The 14,519-nt window shown below is 48.6% G+C and overlaps 9 protein-coding genes across 9 annotated transcripts; 4 read left to right on the plus strand and 5 right to left on the minus strand.

The window, feature by feature from the left end:
* The first annotated feature begins 115 nt into the window (after positions 1-115).
* Positions 116-1,537, plus strand: LOC131889526 (protein FRA10AC1 homolog). Its single transcript, XM_059238651.1, has 2 exons — positions 116-1,322; positions 1,411-1,537. Exon 1 carries the CDS (start codon positions 281-283, stop codon positions 1,301-1,303), a length of 1,023 nt encoding a protein of 340 aa, XP_059094634.1. The 5' UTR covers positions 116-280; the 3' UTR covers positions 1,304-1,322; positions 1,411-1,537.
* Positions 1,342-2,525, plus strand: LOC131889525 (retinol dehydrogenase 13-like). The gene has a single exon (XM_059238650.1). It carries the CDS (start codon positions 1,417-1,419, stop codon positions 2,380-2,382), a length of 966 nt encoding a protein of 321 aa, XP_059094633.1. The 5' UTR covers positions 1,342-1,416; the 3' UTR covers positions 2,383-2,525.
* LOC131887607 (zinc finger protein 425-like) lies at positions 2,509-3,318 on the minus strand. The gene has a single exon (XM_059236235.1). The coding sequence runs from the start codon at positions 3,316-3,318 to the stop codon at positions 2,509-2,511; it is 810 nt and encodes a 269-aa protein (XP_059092218.1).
* A 742-nt stretch (positions 3,319-4,060) lies between these two features.
* LOC131889531 (histone H4) lies at positions 4,061-4,470 on the plus strand. Its single transcript, XM_059238658.1, has one exon. It carries the CDS (start codon positions 4,061-4,063, stop codon positions 4,370-4,372), a length of 312 nt encoding a protein of 103 aa, XP_059094641.1. The 3' UTR covers positions 4,373-4,470.
* A 730-nt stretch (positions 4,471-5,200) lies between these two features.
* LOC131889020 (uncharacterized protein C1orf131-like) lies at positions 5,201-6,537 on the minus strand. Its single transcript, XM_059238004.1, has 2 exons — positions 6,014-6,537; positions 5,201-5,951 (listed from the first exon to the last, which is right to left on the minus strand). The coding sequence occupies exons 1-2, from the start codon at positions 6,231-6,233 to the stop codon at positions 5,224-5,226; spliced, it is 948 nt and encodes a 315-aa protein (XP_059093987.1). The 5' UTR covers positions 6,234-6,537; the 3' UTR covers positions 5,201-5,223.
* Positions 6,538-6,846: 309 nt separating this feature from the next.
* On the minus strand, positions 6,847-9,122 carry LOC131889017 (protein DENND6B-like). Its single transcript, XM_059238000.1, has one exon. It carries the CDS (start codon positions 9,120-9,122, stop codon positions 7,215-7,217), a length of 1,908 nt encoding a protein of 635 aa, XP_059093983.1. The 3' UTR covers positions 6,847-7,214.
* Positions 9,123-9,140: 18 nt separating this feature from the next.
* LOC131889024 (uncharacterized) lies at positions 9,141-9,916 on the minus strand. Its single transcript, XM_059238007.1, has one exon. The coding sequence runs from the start codon at positions 9,639-9,641 to the stop codon at positions 9,141-9,143; it is 501 nt and encodes a 166-aa protein (XP_059093990.1). The 5' UTR covers positions 9,642-9,916.
* Positions 9,917-11,750: 1,834 nt separating this feature from the next.
* LOC131889021 (ubiquinone biosynthesis O-methyltransferase, mitochondrial-like) lies at positions 11,751-12,776 on the plus strand. Its single transcript, XM_059238005.1, has one exon. The coding sequence runs from the start codon at positions 11,818-11,820 to the stop codon at positions 12,742-12,744; it is 927 nt and encodes a 308-aa protein (XP_059093988.1). The 5' UTR covers positions 11,751-11,817; the 3' UTR covers positions 12,745-12,776.
* LOC131889022 (transport and Golgi organization protein 11-like) lies at positions 12,777-14,048 on the minus strand. Its single transcript, XM_059238006.1, has one exon. It carries the CDS (start codon positions 13,822-13,824, stop codon positions 13,054-13,056), a length of 771 nt encoding a protein of 256 aa, XP_059093989.1. The 5' UTR covers positions 13,825-14,048; the 3' UTR covers positions 12,777-13,053.
* Between the last annotated feature and the right edge of the window lie 471 nt (positions 14,049-14,519).

Below are 14,519 nucleotides of genomic sequence, written 5' to 3' on the forward strand. Positions count from 1 at the left end.
TATTTGTAGGCGACTGACCTCTCGTCTGTCATCGTCGGTGCGCTATGACAATTCAAATGTGTTTGATTTTCTCCACACTTGCCGAGATCAATCATTTCTTCTCTGCTATGAGTCACCTTTAGCTCCTCATCGTGACTGTCAAAGTCTCTTGAATCAAGACGTTGTGGTGTGTGTCACTGTGCAAATAGCCAAATGGGTTCAACCTGAACGGAAGACCGATCCCCACCGATCAAATAACATCGAGAGGCAGCCTTTCTCTCAGACCGGTTTTCGTGAACCCATGAAACCCAATCCCAGCCCTCTGGTTAACATCGCCACAGTGATGAATTTCGCGGCTGAAGGGACGGATTACGATTCCACTTTCGAAGAGGATCCCGAACCGACGTCCTCGGGTTCCGCGCGGAAACCCAGCCACCACCGTCGACAAGCCCACCTTCAACACAATCTTCTGGTCAAAGATCGACCCAAGCGAGAGCCCAAGGCCGATCAGTCGGTCTTCCGTGAAGAAGCTAGCCGGGATGAAGGTCGTCGGATTCGCGCCCAAGTCCTCTCACTTTCGGCTTATGATCGCCATAAGCAATTGATCAACGATTATGTCCTATACTTTCCCGGAGCCACGGATCGACTTCAACGCGACACTTCACGAGATCGACGGGATATCGATGTGATCCGGGCCAATCATAAGTTTCTCTGGGATGACGAAGGATCGGGTCAGCCCCAGAGAGCCGAGACCCTCACTTGGGGTCAACGTTTGGCCCAGAAGTATTACGAGAAACTCTTCAAAGAGTACTGCATCTGCGATGTGAGTCGATACAAGGAGAACAAAGTGGCCATGCGATGGCGAACCGAGGCCGAAGTGAAGGCCGGCAAAGGCCAATTTGTGTGCGGGTCTCGGAAATGTGATGAGAATGCCATTCTGAGGACGTGGGAGGTCAATTTCGGTTATGTGGAGGAGGCGAGGAAGAAGAATGCCTTGGTGAAAGTACGACTGTGTCCGGATTGCTCGTACAAATTGAACTACTTCCATAAAAAGAAGGATGTGACCAAAGACAGGCAGAGTAAGAGGAACCAAGAGAAGAAACGGAAGCGGAGACATCCATCGGATAGCGAGTCTCAGGATGAGACTGGCTTGTCCCAACAAGAGCGAGATCTCCTGGAGAAGAAAAAGAAACTGGATGAGGAGCGTTCGGAGAAGAAGGACGCGAAGAAAGCCTCCGAGATTTGGAGTGCACCCGTGGAAACGGAGCAAGAGAAGTCGCGGGAAGATGACTTTTCTGAATATCTCGAGGATCTATTCATGTGATCCTTTCGTTCCTGCTTTGGTATATGCTCGAATACATCCAGCGCTTGTTCGATCCACATGATGTGTTGTTGAACTCGCTAACTCTTATTGTAAATTCATACTTACAGAGCAATATGAACGTCCAAGTGGCTCAGAATCTCGCCACGGCCGGTGTGGGTGCCGTGAGCGTCTACTTCTTGCGAGAGTGGTTCAAGGGCGGAGTATGCACCAGTCAAGCTCGAATGGACGGTCAGACCGTGGTCATCACGGGCTGCAATGTCGGAATTGGCAAGGAAACCGCTTTGGATCTCAGCCAACGAGGAGCCAAGGTGGTGATGGCCTGTCGAAATCTTGAGCTGGCCCACAAGGCGGCCGATGATATCCGTCAAGCCACGCAAGGAAACGTGGTGGTCTATCAATGTGATTTGGCCAATCTCAAGTCCGTGCGGCGGTTCGCCCAAGAGGTGAACGAAAAAGAAGAGCGCATCGACGTCCTCATCAATAACGCCGGCGTCATGATGTGTCCGTATTCGAAGACGGAAGATGGTTTCGAGATGCAGATTGGCACCAACCACTTGGGGCATTTTCTACTCACCAACCTGCTTTTGGATAAGATCAAGGCCTCGGCTCCGGCTAGGATCGTCCACGTGTCTTCTCGTGCTCATGAGCGAGGTCAAATGGACTTGGACGATCTTCAATGGGAAAAGAAGAAATATAACAGCATGAACGCCTACGGCCAATCCAAATTGGCCAATGTTCTGTTCTCCAATGAACTAGCTCGTCGATTGCACGGAACGGGCGTCACTTCCAACTCACTCCATCCAGGTGTGGTGAAAACTGAACTGGGACGACATATTGAGGCGGCCATTGGACCCTTGAAGTATCTACTCTACTTCTTTGTGTTCTTCTTCATGAAAAACGCCAAGGAAGGGGCCCAAACTTCGATCCATTGTGCCGTGGAGGAGACTTTGAAGGAGGAGAGCGGAAAATACTTTTCGGATTGCAAAGAAAAAGAGGCTCAACCCCTAGCCAAAGATGAGGGCTTGGCCAAGAGACTCTGGGAGCTATCATCCAAATTGGTCAACCTCAACGAGAGCTAATCTCTTTGACTAGGTTGTCATATAAAGATCCACAGACATATAGACATACATTATGAGATTACATAGTCTTTTTTTTTAAGAATTTCTTATAACCATCGATCGGGATTTTGTTTTTCAATAAAGGCATTACTTTTCATCATGGATCTTCAAGTGTCGTTCCAATTTATGTTTCACGTAGAAGCCTCTCGAGCAGAGAGCACACACATGACTCCGTACCCGAATTTTAGCGTGAATGGCCTTGTGAGCTCGCAGAAGCCTTCTCGACTTGAAGGTTTTGGCGCACAACGAGCACGGAAACACATTTGTCCAATCCGTCCCACTTGTCCCACATGTCTGGTGGACCTTGGATATGTCTTTGAACACAACCTCATTCTTGTGGAGCTTCATATGTCGAGCCAATTTGTACTTGACAAAGAAGGCGCTGGAACACTCCGGACATTTATGGCTTCGGACCCGGTTCTCGTCATGGATTTTCCCATGTTGTTTCAATAGGCGATTCGTTTGAAAGCGTTTGCTACAAACGGGACACTGGAAAGATTTCCTCTCTTGAGGGCTCTGTTCCAAGTCCAGACTAGATGGCTCCAAAGGAACACGAATATGACAAATCATATGTTCGTCCAGTAAAACCTTCCGAGGGAACGTCATGTCACACTCCTGGCAAGGGTAAGCTATCGATTGGGAAAGGTCCGAATAATCGGCATGGAATGTGCGCCGATGAACCTCCAAAGCCTCGGACGATTTCAGAGTGTGTCGGCAAGCAGGGCATTGGATCACAGCAACAGGTTTCCCACCCTCAGGAACAGGCTCAATCGTCACCGAACAAGTCAAAGGTGGACGAGGGGGTCCCATCGGACGTTTGGTGGATGGCCTATGAACATTGGGCAGTGTTTCGTCCCCTTCGACAAAAATCACTTCCAAAAACCGACTAAAGTCCATGGTTACTATCTATCCAATCGCAGCAGTGTTAAGGGACCGAGCAGAACCCTCGCCCACTAGGTTCGAGTGGAATACACTGATGAGTTGTTCCCTTGGATCAGGCCCACCGTCAAGGCTTTTGGCTACCCTTCAGTGCTAGATCTTACCCATGGTTCCTCGCTAAGGCTAGCCCCCCTTGGCCAAGGAAGGGAACAGGAAAGTCTCTCCCCTAGTGCACACAGCCAGCCCCTATTTTTACAGAAGAGTACTTTCTCATCCTAAATACAGCATTAATTCTGGGTCGAGACCCCAAGGACCCTGTGACAGGGATCACCAACAGTTCATGCCTTTTCCCGGACGACATTATTGCTCGAGCAACTTGTTGCACTTTGAATATTTGGGCGCGGAGATTAAATTTTGGCGCTTGATCCGAACACTGTAGCTGTTTCTCTTAGAGTACATGGAATCCAAGTAACATCCCCCATTAGAATGCAATTAAGCACAAATATATGATTATTCTTGCCCTTTACACGCTTGTAGACAGGCTCAGGCAAGAACGCATCGACACATATCGGTTTATCTCTCAAATTTGACATCTCCGATAACGAAGTTCAATCACGAGTACAATTGACTCGTGGTGAAACTTTGAATCTGCCCATTGCGTTTTCCTATAAAAGCTCAAGTTTCTTCTTCACCATTCATCTGTTCATTGACCGCAAGTCTAGTATCAACATCTCGTCAACAGCAATCTTCCATTAATATCATGACTGGTCGAGGAAAAGGAGGCAAAGGGCTGGGCAAGGGAGGTGCCAAGCGTCATCGGAAGGTTCTCCGCGATAACATCCAAGGAATTACCAAGCCCGCCATCCGTCGATTGGCACGCCGTGGAGGCGTGAAGCGCATTTCCGGCCTGATCTACGAAGAGACCCGGGGGGTGCTGAAGGTCTTTCTGGAGAACGTGATTAGAGATGCCGTCACCTACACCGAACACGCCAAACGCAAGACTGTCACCGCCATGGATGTGGTGTACGCCCTAAAACGACAAGGGCGAACATTGTACGGATTTGGCGGTTGAGGATTGCCAATCCTTTTTGACGAACATGACAGTTTGCCTTGCTCGCTCTGAGATAGTAAATATTCTTTAGAATAAATAAAGAACATTGTCGAATACAACCTTTCGTAATACCAGCCGCACCACCAGGAAGTTATACGAATGAAATGAATGATCACGGGTAATCATTAGGACGCACAGTATTGACACTGATTTTGCTTTTTTTTGTTGAAATCAACCAGTCTTCCCGACATGGGGGGGTCTAATATGAAACGGCATCCAGTTATTAAAATATAGGTTTGCACGATATTTGAAGATATAATTATCGCGCAACAAAGGAATCGGTCATGGATATGGAATTAAGCCAGGGAAATGTTTTAAGATCGTTTCGTTTTGGAAATCTGGCTAGTAGAACCACTTCGATGATCTGATGTCTGACGACCGACCATTTGGTTGGCAAAACAGCATACTAAACCGGTTGGTGATCAATTCCATGGAGACCACATATTGTACTGTGTTACTAGCCGAGTGGTCGGTCGTCCAACATCTAGTGTCTAGAAATCTGTGGTTCGGCATACGAGCAAGGTGTTGTGTGTTGCGTTTACTTACATCTTGACAATATCACAATTATAGACCTAACGCATGCATACCTCATTTCGTTAAAAACGGGGTGAATGCGCCAACGCATGGGATGTATGTACGTGTTGAAAATTGTAGCAAGCCTTTCGTTCATTACCGCACCTTTCTTGATCAAGCACGTGGTAGTAGTATGCCAGGTCGAGTAGGGATTGATGGCTACACGCCAATGAAGTTGGCCTTTACAGTGTAAATACGAAATGAGTCGCAAGTATGTAAGTCTGGTAATAGAGTTCTATTTATTTCCCTTTGATCTTGGCTATATCCTTGGCACTAAGTTTGAGCATGCCGCCATCAAACTTGCCCATCTTGGCCTGTATAGACTCGCGGAAGCCCTTGCCCTTGACTCCTCCGGCTTTACCGGCCTTATTGTTACTGTTCTTCTTGACGCCCGCCGTCTGGCTGGTTTTCCGCTTCTGACCCTTGCCCTGTCCACCCGGCCGTCGGCCACTGGTCTTCACGCCCGAGATCTTTTCCAATGTTTTCATGTGGAGCGCCTCCTCTTTCTCGGCTTGCCGCTGGACCTTCAGCTCACTATAATTGACACAAGGTCGCTTGGGTGGTTTCGCCCCCAACCGGATCAACTCCGAGACTTGGGCACTCTCTCGACTGGCCTTGTCCAACCCGCGCAGACCAAAGCGGAACACTTCAAATCGGGCTTGCTTCATGGACAACTCCTCACCCGTGTTCGTATCGGGATCGGGCGGCAAAGCTACAGTACTTTGACTGCGCGGCAACCCTTCGACCGCCGCAGCCGCCGCAGCCGCCGCAGCTTTAGCTCGTTGACGCTTCCGACGAGGATCTTCGTAGGCCACAATTTCCGGGGCTGAGACCGAGGATTTGAGCCGGGTAGCTAGGGTTTGGATCACATTAGGCGTGGCTTGGGCTTTACGGGCCTTGGCCCGATCTTTGGCCCGCCTCTTGCGTTCTCGTCGGGTGATTTGCTTCTGTTGATAGGCCTCTAAACCTGAAATGAAGTGTGAGAGACCCGTGTTAGCCCGTGAGGGATGATGAGTAATGAACACGGACCTAGCATGGCTTTCATGTCTTCGATGTGTTTGTTTTCCGTGATCTTCTTCTTGGCTGCCGAGGCCAACGAGCCCGTGGATGAGGTGGACGCGGTCTTGGCCTTCTTCCACGCGCCTGAGCCGATCTCTTTGTCGTCATCGAATTCTTCATGTTCCATGCACTCCAAGTCCGAATCATCCGAGTACTCTTCCAAATCCGAGAAATCCAGATCGTCGCTCATTTTGGAGATCTTCAATTTGGGTTTGTTATGGTTTTTTTGTCTTAGTTTTGTCACATGTGCCTTTTTGGTGCCTTTAATGCCTTTGTTGATGTTGGAAAGTCAGGGAGCCCAATATGAACTATTTGTGTTCTATTGCCCGATCCATCAAGAAAGCCAGCGAAAATGTTACGTTATCACATGGACGAAAGCCACTTCATACCTTGAAATAAAAACTTCCGATGTCTCAAGAGATGAATGAATAAAAAAATATACCACGGGGAGAAGAAATAACAAATCAGGCATGAACCAACTGAAAGAAAAATTTCAGACAGGTCCTTCAGATAGGTTGACACAATGAATGAAATTCATTACCAATGCAATGAATTGAACGCTTACCCGTTATCTTTTGGAAGGTCTTTAGGGGCTTAAATCTATATCTATAATCTATGCAACCTTTTCAGGGTCTAGCGAGATAATGAAGAAAGTCTGACTTGTCGCCCAGAAGTGACCTCTAGCTTTTTTGAGTTGATGATCAGTTGATCAAATGTGATGATGTTTCCATCAAGATAGTACTTCTTTTTCGTCAAACCTACCTGAAAAGACGGCTAAGACAAATAGGGCGGCCATGAATCGATTGTTAGTACAGGGAAGAATATATTGTTGAACTCCATTCATCTTGTGTATGTGTATATAAGAATATAGTCAATGACCGCTAAATACATGAACATTAGCGTAACCCAATGTTGAGAGAAATATCAGCATGGTACGTTCTACACATTTATAGTTTGGTTGAGGGTTCGGGCACATCGCAAAATCCACCTGGTATCGATATGCAGTTCTTATTTCCCTCGGGCCCGAAAATTTTGGTGGTGGTGAAAATTTGAACGGTGCCCTCTCCAATATCACATTTACAATATCCAAGCCAAGCATTATATGAATATGAATAATGAAGAATGAAGAATTGTTTGGTGGTGCGGGCCTAGACCCTTCAAATAGAAATGTCTATGAGGTGGTGGGAACTTCTAAATGGACTTGCTTTTGCTTCGTGGCCTTCGACGGCTCCGATTCGGCCGATTCAGATATCGACGTGGACGCCTCCGAAGTGGTTGGACTTTGATCCTGGGTCGACGAGCCGTTCGGGGGACTGGACGGTTGAGATGCGGCTATGGTGACCGTGCCTTTCAGGAGCACGGACTGGAGATCATCAGGGAGTGTGCTCACGATCTTGCTCACGTGCGTGTTCAAGCGTTCGCACACGATATCGGGCAGATTCAGTTCCTCGGATTGATCGAGCTTATTTCTAATCCTCAAGACCATGTCCACCAGTTCAACCTCTTCCTTGTCGGCCATCCAGTGCTCGATGGTGGCTTCGGACAGACATTCCAGATGGAGCACCTGAAGCTTGTGAGAAACCTCGCGGTGTCGTTGATTGTACCAGCCGACAAAATTGGGACTCTTAAAGAACCTCCGATACAACCCAACCCAATCTCCCTTGATGGTCGACGTCAGTTGGGGCCCGTTGGAGTCGAGGGAGGCAAAAAAGTCCTCGGGACTGAATGGCTTGACTTTGGGAGCTGCCCGATAAGGCGAGATGTTCTTGGCCAACGGCATCAAACTAGCTATGTAACGCTCCAAGGGAATGATGAACGTCTGCGTGAGTTCGAGGAAATGCCGACGAATCAGAGCCGATTGGACCTCGGCCGGGCGTTTGGTTTGCGCGCCTTTGATGATTTGCTTGACAATGCCCTTGTCCCGGTCCAAGAGGGTCTTGGTCTGCGAGAACACTCCGGGTTTCGAGTCCAGTTTGAACTTGCTCACGCTCTTCATCTTGGCTGCCCGATGATTGGGCGAACGTGTCCCGCCTAGGATCTGTCCCATCTGACCGTTCGTTTGTTGCTCTCCTAAGCGGATCAAATGAGGCCAGTGGGAGAGAGCTTTCCCAAAGAACGGGTTGGTGACGCCCAGCATGATGTTCGGCAGTGCACTCGAATTACTACCCGTGATGTCCTTGAAGTCCGAGTCGTGAATGGTGTAGAACGGACGATAATCGGCGCAGTAGCTCAACGGGTAAATGATGGTGGTCAAACACTGGACAGTGGCCGAGCACATGGTCGGGGTCGAGCCCATAACCACCAAGGGTTCGGCCGTGAGCACGAGCTCCCAGATGTTGTGGATGTGTTCAATCACAGGAAAGAGACAGGTGAATATATCCACCTCCGAGAGCACGGGCAGCATGTCGCCGTAATGCGGGGACAACGTGACAGTCTCGCCACCGGATTCCACGGATCGGGTCGACAGCGAGGGCAAATGCACCTGGAAGAGGTTACCCAACAAAGGGAGCTCGAAGCTATGACCGGGCATGGGAAAGGCCCACTGGTCCACATCGTGACAGGCCACCTCCAAGGCCACGGGGCCCTGGTCGTAGAACTTCCGCGCGATCACACTTACGGCTTGATTGAAGAACGTGACTAAGGGGAGTTTGCTCAAGAGAATCACGGATTTCTGGTAATAACCCCGACGAATGCTGCTGTCCTTGACTTGGCGAAAATAGGCGAATCCGAACAGATAGTTTGGATCGAACTGCAAGGCCGTGGGACACCGCCGATTGAACTCAGCATGCACCCGATTGGGCTGCAAATGACCCGTCCGTTGCGGCTGATGAAGTCGCACGCGGAAATGGAACTGGGAATCGCCCATCACGCCCGAATTCGAGTCCGGAAAGGCCAGGTAGCAAATATTGGTCTTGTCTTGCTCCGACAACTGGACATGACCGGGATACACACTTTCAATGGCCTGTCCCAGTTCCAAATCGAACGTCACCACACATACCCCGTGGACCCAAGCCGAAAATCGGTCCCAGGGCAGCACTGAACCCACCAAAGTCTTCTCCAAAGCACTCAAATCTTCCATGACCTTCGTGGTCTTCAACTACCGTCGGTGGGAGCGATTCTTGGGCAAGTTCATTGTCCGCAATAGCTCGCGGTTCTCATCGTCGCCGGCCACCCACAGGGGCGTGTCGCCCGTAGCCCAGGGCACGAGAATCACGCCCGTAAGCGTGACCCCGCAGGACACCACGGGAAACAGCAACTCGGGCGAAGGCCGAATGGTGGGCCAAATCCCAATGTGGGCCAATAACCAGACCAGTTTGACCACCACCGAGCTCAAGGCCAGGCTGACCAGGGGGCGGTAGTGGGCGTATACGGCCAAATGGGCTAAGATCAAGCCGTTGAGTAGACTGAAGAGGGCGTACAAATGGGCCAGGACCCGAATCAGGTCGGGATTGGCGGGCTGAGGGGCCTCGAGACCGGTGAAGAGCTTGTCCAACGGGTAAGCGGGCTCGAAGAACACACAACGCAGGGCATTGGTCCACTCCGTGAAGGCTACGAAGGCCAAAAGTCCTCGCACGGCAAACAAGACATCAATGGCCATGCTCTCATCGCGACACGGCTCAAGGGAGGGCCCTGGGGAATCACAATCCGAGAACGAAGACACACAACTAACACCACTACGAAGGTTCTTGTTAGACTTCCTCTGTCACTGAACTCACTCTTTCACTAGATTGAGATTCCATGAGGGAGGCTGGTAGATGTAAAGAGAGAGGAGAGAGAGAACAGAGAGAGAAGGCAAGAAGGAAGTCAGTGGATCGGAAGATGATCTGCACTTGACGGTCCTCACTCCTCAGTCCTCAGTCCTCAGTTCTCTTCTCAGTCGCACCAACACATTTGGTGCTGGAGAGGAGCACTCAAACCCTGGAGAGCCTTCATTCGTATGCAGTCAAAGAGCTGGAGAGCTGTAAAACTAGACAGGAGGGATTCAATCATAAGGCCAGTTAGGGACTTTTTTTCAGAGAACCTGGGGCAAATTCTTGTGCGGGCAGGTACTTTGATTTGAATGATTTGAAAAGCATCTTGTTCGTACTTGAAGTTTTGACTTAGATTTTGAGACTGGATTCACAGGTGATTACCCAAAATAAAGATGGAAGACTTATCCTTTTGAAAATGACTGTTATGCTCGTATAATTCCTGATTCGCCCAAGAATTATAATTAGCAGATCCGGCTACATGAATCTGACAAGTGAGACTTAACTCAACAATAATTTAAAAAAAGACATGCTTCTGAAGATTGCACAACTTTATTTCTGTTTTATTTTGTTTCTTTAAGTTTTTCTTTTACAGTTCGTTTAGTTTGTCAAACTCAATGGTTGTCTTTCTTTGCAGACTTCCTAAGTGTTATTGGGAAGGGGATTCTCAACGCTTCAAAATGTGAACTGACGATTTATTATTCAATTACACATTTGACAAACTGACTGGATTTTGTTGCCTTGCTAGAGCAAAGTTTTAGAGTTCTGGAGAGGAGAGTTAATGGCGCTATCTAGGGACCCTGAATGCAGAGACCCGCGAGGTTGAGTATACGTCATGAAATTCGAGCAATCTGATTGGCTGCCAATTGTCAACGAACATGGGCTTTGTTTGGTTCCAAAAAGACCTAACATGCTTGGATTGCATAAGAGGCCAAGCTTTGAATGGTTTAATCTATTATTGATTCACCTTGGGTTCAGCCATCTTAGTTTACAACATTAAACTGTCTTTTGCCATTAGAATTGCATAAATATGATATTTCTCAATAAAATGTAGTTGTCACACTGATTTCTTGCAGGCTGCCAGTGTCAATCTGGAGTAATGCACTTCAAAAGACAGAGTACAACCATTTTAATGCGATAGTACTAGATTTTACCCTGTCGCATTTCAAAATGTGCGTTCACGAACCTATCTGATACTCGCAGTAGGTGCAACTGGGTGCAAATCGCATCTGAATATATGCACTCACGAAACCATGCAGGGGTGCCTCATTCAAAACATGCTTGGCAACTTTTTAGTTCTTTTGATCATTTGGTGCAACTTAGAGGGCTCTAGTGCTTCTCACCGAAACTTGCACGTCTCTATCAGAGTCCCTAGCTCCATCTAGCATGTAAGCCTCCAAACGAGACCATGATCAAACAATGAACAATTTAGGGATAAAAGCAACTTCATCCCTAACTTTGGCAAACGCTTTCGAAGAGTTGCGGTACATGCTCATCAGTTCTCCTTTCTGAGTGACTTCTTAACCCTGAGGAGAAATCCAGAGAAGAAGAACAATCAGGTGTATTTGCTTTAAACTTTCGATCTTTTACATAAGAAATGCAATTCCATCGAAAAACAAATTCCTTGTCATGCAACCAAAGATTTGATTGACTTTCTTAGCCAAATGTCTCCAAGTGTCCATATTTTGGGCATCATCGCATAAACATCTCTTCAGCTAGCTACTACTTAAGCGAGTGTTTTACCAAAACATATGAAAAGTTCAGGGCTACAAAGAAGTCACAGCAGAGCTATTTTCGTCTTTCAAATAAGTCTAAAATTAAAGAAGTGTGGAGGCAAAATATGGGTTAATAAACCAAGTAAAAACCATCTTGGAGGATATTCAAAAAGTTATCAAAGCTCAAGCCAATTGCTATGATCATATCAAGGGCTCCGAATATCATTGAAATATCTTGTCAGTCACCTTGAAAAATATTATCCAATGTGTTTTTATTTCGTCGGTTCACCAGTTCCAAATTTCTAGCACGATGTTGACGACGGTCTGCGTGTTATCCGCACTGGCTCGTCGTTTCCCCCGCCCCTGGGCTCGAAATCTTAGCACTCGGGATGACGCCTCACCTTCGTCAACCACGCCCAATGAAGACAAGTTCAAATTTGACCCTCATCTCTGGTCCACTTCGACCTCTTTCAACGCCGACGAAGTGGACAAATTTCGGGCCATGGCTCAGTCCTGGTGGGATCCTCAAGGTCCTTGCCAACCCTTACACAGCATGAACACCCTCCGAGTGTCCCTGGTGCGTCAAGGCCTACTTCAAACCGGATTAATTCCAGAGGATCAAGCTCAAACTGGTCGAGATCTGACGGGTTTGCGAATTTTGGACGTAGGCTGTGGTGGTGGCCTCCTCAGTGAGCCCTTAGCCCGTCTAGGAGCCACAGTCACGGGCTTAGATGCGGCTGAGGAGAATATACGCATTGCTCAGGAACACGCTCATCAAGATGAAGCCATTCGCGAACGACTCACCTACGAAGCTTGCACGGCCGAAGATTTCTGCCAGCGGAATCCCGAGGTTCAATTTGATGCCGTGGTGGCCTCGGAGGTCATCGAACACGTGGATCAACAGCCTTTGTTTGTGCACACGTGTAGTCAATTGGTGCGTGAGCGGGGATCCCTATTCTTTACCACGCTGAATCGCACCCAGGAGTCGTACCTGGCCGGGATTGTGGCGGCCGAGTACGTTTTGCGGCTTTTACCCCGAGGCACGCACGATTGGCAGAAATTCGTCCAACCCGAGGAATTGGAGGGGTGGTTGAATGCGGCCGGGTGCCGAACCCGATCCGTTCAAGGGATGGTTTATATGCCCGTCTTCAATACTTGGCATTGGATCCCGGTGAATCGGGTTAATTACGCCCTTCATGCAGTCAAAGAACCCGCTTTAACTTCGTTTATTGATTAAAGAGTTATAATAATATCAGGAAGAGCCGATAATGATGGTGGCCAATTGATGGATATATTTTTCCTGAAGTCAGATCAAAAGTGCCCCAAAATAGATAAAGAGAAGGACAGGTCAGGACAAAGGCCACGGACCGCCCATCAGAATGGTTCTCGTCAAACTATAACGATGACTAAATATAGATGTGTGCTGGTCAATGGATGTATCGTAAGTGATGATGGCCAATGCCAATTCAATTGGGTGGGTGTATTGGCTCAACGAGTGAATCATGAAAGGATTGTTTGACGGTACGAGCGGAGGCGACCGCTTCCTTCACAGGGATCGATTCACCCACATGACCACTTTGCCAATGAAGTAGACGGACACGAGCACGGTCAGGATCATTTCACGTTGCTGTTGCTGCTGATTTTCCAGTTCCACTGCCATTAAGCGATGGTTGAGCTTAGCCAATTGTCGTCGGAGCATTTGCATCTCCTGCCCCGGACTCAAATGATTGGGCAGTTGTTGAGCTTGAAACGAGTCGGGCAATGTGTCTGACATCAGAGCCAGGGCATGGGCCTCCTTCAAATTCTGACCCGCCTCCGACAAAGGCGAGGATTGGCTGGGACGCGGATACCCTCCGGCGTTCCGATGGGACTGGAAGTAATCCTCAGGTCCTTCCAACGTCGAGTTCGAGTAGGCATCCTCTTCGGCCGCCGAAGGAAAGGCGTGCTCATCCAATCGGATACTTCTAGGGGGCGTGGACACCCGGACCTGCTCGGAAGTGGGCGGCAGAAAGGCCCTTTCCAATTGCAGCTCCCGAGGCGTGCTCTTGGAGGCAATGTGGGCGTGCCCACCGGCCAACAGGATCCGATCCGGCACCTGCATGTCCAGCCGCGGATCGCGACGAGCCATGCCCAGGTCGTTGAGCTTGCCCGTGTGGCCCGTGGAGCCCGAACTGAACCCACTGGCCGTGCTGTGGGTGGGACTAGACTCGCCGGACATGACGATGCGGTCGGGGACGCGCATGCGAGTCGAAATATCGGCCGTGAAACGCGCGTCGTTGTACAGATCGGCCGCTGAAGGGCCCGATGGGTCCGACATGAACGCCCAGAACCAGAAGACCAGACTCGAGGACAAAAGGGGTAAATCCGCACGGACTAAAGGATCAGTCTCGAGTTTGACCTGGGTGATGGGCCTGACTTCAGCCTGGCCGGAAGGGGCAGGATAATGGGCCTCAGAAGGGGAAGGGAGAGGGAGGAGGAGGAACACCCACCACAAACAGGCCTTTTGACTTGAGAGTAGAGAGAAGAAAGACAGCTGAGAGAAAAATACAAGAGATTCATCTAAGAACAACAACAAATCTTTAGGGTGGCCATGAATAACAAGACAAAAAGTTGCCTCGAAAAGACACTTCAGAGGAACGCGAGATCGAGCCAAGTTTGTAAAAGGGCGCTGGCCTGAAACACGAATACTTGAACTGTCGACCTGACCAATTAAAATAGTATTAAACACAGTCCATCCAGGGTCGATCACATCTCTGAAATGTGACGTTTTCAGGCAAACTAGGAATCGTTATGATAAATTGCGGTATTTTTTAACGGAAGACAAAGTAACTTTGATTTAGGGATGCTTGTTTAAAATTAATAAGACATTCAACAGATTGAAGTGACCGTAGCATTGACTTCATAACACAATGATTTCGTGAGAGAAGAATTCATTTATGTGCGTACAAGTTAAGGCGCAGTTAATAAATAAAGTTATTACGTAACAGTGAAATATTTCTTGGGTTGTTTCGT

The sequence above is a fragment of the Tigriopus californicus genome, chromosome 10 (genome assembly GCF_007210705.1).
Source record: "Tigriopus californicus strain San Diego chromosome 10, Tcal_SD_v2.1, whole genome shotgun sequence".
Classification (NCBI taxonomy): domain Eukaryota; kingdom Metazoa; phylum Arthropoda; class Copepoda; order Harpacticoida; family Harpacticidae; genus Tigriopus; species Tigriopus californicus.

What these genes read in the sequence shown, in the direction of transcription:
- LOC131889021 (XM_059238005.1), top strand. Translation starts at nt 11,818, where the DNA reads ATGTTGACGACGGTCTGCGTGTTATCCGCACTGGCTCGTCGTTTCCCC.
- LOC131887607 (XM_059236235.1), bottom strand. Translation starts at nt 3,318, where the DNA reads ATGGACTTTAGTCGGTTTTTGGAAGTGATTTTTGTCGAAGGGGACGAA.
- LOC131889017 (XM_059238000.1), bottom strand. Translation starts at nt 9,122, where the DNA reads ATGGAAGATTTGAGTGCTTTGGAGAAGACTTTGGTGGGTTCAGTGCTG.
- LOC131889525 (XM_059238650.1), top strand. Translation starts at nt 1,417, where the DNA reads ATGAACGTCCAAGTGGCTCAGAATCTCGCCACGGCCGGTGTGGGTGCC.
- LOC131889526 (XM_059238651.1), top strand. Translation starts at nt 281, where the DNA reads ATGAAACCCAATCCCAGCCCTCTGGTTAACATCGCCACAGTGATGAAT.
- LOC131889024 (XM_059238007.1), bottom strand. Translation starts at nt 9,641, where the DNA reads ATGGCCATTGATGTCTTGTTTGCCGTGCGAGGACTTTTGGCCTTCGTA.
- LOC131889022 (XM_059238006.1), bottom strand. Translation starts at nt 13,824, where the DNA reads ATGTCGGACCCATCGGGCCCTTCAGCGGCCGATCTGTACAACGACGCG.
- LOC131889020 (XM_059238004.1), bottom strand. Translation starts at nt 6,233, where the DNA reads ATGAGCGACGATCTGGATTTCTCGGATTTGGAAGAGTACTCGGATGAT. An exon ending in AGACATGAAAGCCATGCTAG is followed by an intron (nt 5,952 to 6,013) that starts GTCCGTGTTCAT and finishes ACTTCATTTCAG; the next exon opens with GTTTAGAGGCCTATCAACAG.
- LOC131889531 (XM_059238658.1), top strand. Translation starts at nt 4,061, where the DNA reads ATGACTGGTCGAGGAAAAGGAGGCAAAGGGCTGGGCAAGGGAGGTGCC.